General features: G+C 52.6%; 1 protein-coding gene across 1 annotated transcript in view; it reads right to left on the bottom strand.

Moving 5' to 3' along the window:
- The window catches only part of ETH_00025115 (uncharacterized protein), a gene marked incomplete at both ends in the record, with an annotated part of 1,034 nt that extends 221 nt beyond the window's left edge, over positions 1–813 (bottom strand). The window contains 3 exons of the mRNA XM_013373447.1: positions 41–223; positions 405–638; positions 802–813. Coding sequence (XP_013228901.1) covers positions 41–223; positions 405–638; positions 802–813 — 429 coding nt within the window. The remainder of the gene's footprint in view (positions 1–40; positions 224–404; positions 639–801) is intronic.
- Positions 814–2,132: the final 1,319 nt, after the last annotated feature.

The following is a 2,132-nucleotide window of genomic DNA, read 5'->3' on the forward strand; positions in this document are numbered from 1 at the left end:
GATCTTGATATCTTCTCGTGAGAGAGTCAATTGCAGAGACAAGATGTGCGGAGCCGCCGCGGCGGCCCCACTGCTGCTGCTGCTGCTGCTGCTGCTGCTGCTGCTGCTGCTGCTGCGACAGCCGCCGCGCTTCTGCCGCTTTTGCTGCTAACCGCGAAGCTTCGCGGGCTTCGCTAGGGTCTATGAATTCGTCCAGTTCTTCTTCTTCTTCTTCATCTCCAACCTAACGCCAAACCCTAAACCCTAAACCCTAAACCCTAAACCCTAAACCCTAGAGCGCCCGGCCACGCAGACCGCTGTCGACGCAGCGCAAACCCTAAACCCTAGCGAAAACACTCCCGAGGCCCCCCAAAGCCCTGCTGCGCCTCACCCCAAACCCTAAACCCTAAACCCTAAACCCTCACCTGGGCCTCGACATCGAGGAAAGCGCTGACTCCCCTTCTGCGTTTTGCTGCTCTCTCTCTCGCCTGCTGCCGTTTACTTTTTGTTTTTTCTGCTGCTCTTTTGCTTTTGCTTTTACTCTTTTTCTCTCTTTGCTGCTGCTGCTGCTGCTGCTGCTGCTCGCCCGACTCGGAGTCCGAGCTGCTGCTGCCGCTGCTGTCTTCTGCAGCAGAAGAAGAGGAAGAGGGTTCTTCTTCCTGCGCCGCACAAACCCTAAACCCTAAACCCTAAACCCTCGCCACGGCGAGACAGGGCAACGCACGTTTCCTGGGGAGCCTGCTCATCCGGGGCTACGCCTGAGGGTTTAGGGTTTAGGGTTTGGGGTTTAGGGTTTTTCTTAGGCGCAGCTGGGGGACACACCTCTTTACTCATTTTCGCAAGGCGGCGTTGAGCCTGTCGACGCGGCCCTAGGGTTTACTCGTTAGGGTTTAGGGTTTAGGGTTTAGGGTTTAGGGGTCAAGACTTGAGGTGTACAGTTCAAGCAAGACCAACGCGTCGAATACAAAAAACTTGTGAGGGATTCGTAAAAAATCATAACGAGGGTTTAGGGTTTAGAGTTTAGGGTTTAGGGTTTAGGGTCTAAAAGGAACCAAACCCGAGAGAAGCAAAAAACAGAGATATACTCCTGAGATTCAGAGTTTGTTGGTTGCGGATTAGGGTTTAGGGTTTAGGGTTTAGGTTTTAGGGTTTAGGGTTTAGAGGCAAAATCAAAGTTCTTGCTCGGCTCGTCCAAAAGCCCCAAAGTGCATGCGCAGTTTCCGTGTGCAGGGTTTAGGGTTTAGGGTTTAGGGTTTGCTAAATTAATATTTTTGGTTTTTTTTGCAAAGACAAAAGCTGCTGTGACTTCGCGCAGTGCATAGTGCGCCGTCTCGACGCCGCAAACCCTAAACCGCCAACCCTAGGCGCTAAACCCTAAACCCTAAACCCTCAACCCTAAACCCTTACGACTGTCTTCTTGGAAGAGGTTTAATAAAGGCATACAGAGAAATGCCTCTGGTGACTCCTCTATACACCCTGGGGGGAACAAAACCCTAAACCCTAAACCCTAAACCCTAAAGGCTGAACGCAGCCTGCCGTGACTTCCCGGTTGCTGCAGCAGAGCCGCAGCACCAGCAGCAGCACCAGCAGCAGCAAAAGCTGCGGCAACAACAGCAACAATAAGAACGGCAACGACAGCAACAACAGCAGCAGCAGCAGCAATAACAGCAGCAGCAGCAGCAGCAACAGCAGCAGCAGCAATAACAGCAGCAGCAGCAGCAGCAGCAGCAGATAATGCAGCAGCTTGTGCGCATTCGGGACCAAGTCGACGCAGCAGTTAATCGGAAAGAAGCCGCTCCGTCGACTGGTACGCAAACCCTAAACCCTAAACCCTAAACCCTCTGACTAAAGCTAAAGTCCCTCAGCTGCTCCCTAAACCCTTTTAACTCTAATAATGCCTACGCGGCACTGCTAAACCCTGAACCCTTCGAAGGCTGCTCAGTGGACCTAGGGTTTAGGGTTTAGGGTTTAGGGTTTGGGGCAAAAGACGAAACAGCCAAACCCCAAAATAAACACCTTTCTGTCCCCCTGAGCTGTTTGTACACCTCAGCTTCTCCCCACAACCCACAAAACTGCTGCTGCTCTTTTTCTTTAAATCATTTTAATTCTAAACCCTCGAGGGGCCCCCCTGGGGGCCCCCCCCGGGGCCCCCC

The sequence above is a fragment of the Eimeria tenella genome, genomic scaffold (assembly GCF_000499545.2).
Source record: "Eimeria tenella Houghton genomic scaffold, Eth_scaff149, whole genome shotgun sequence".
NCBI classification, from domain to species: Eukaryota; Apicomplexa; class Conoidasida; order Eucoccidiorida; family Eimeriidae; genus Eimeria; species Eimeria tenella.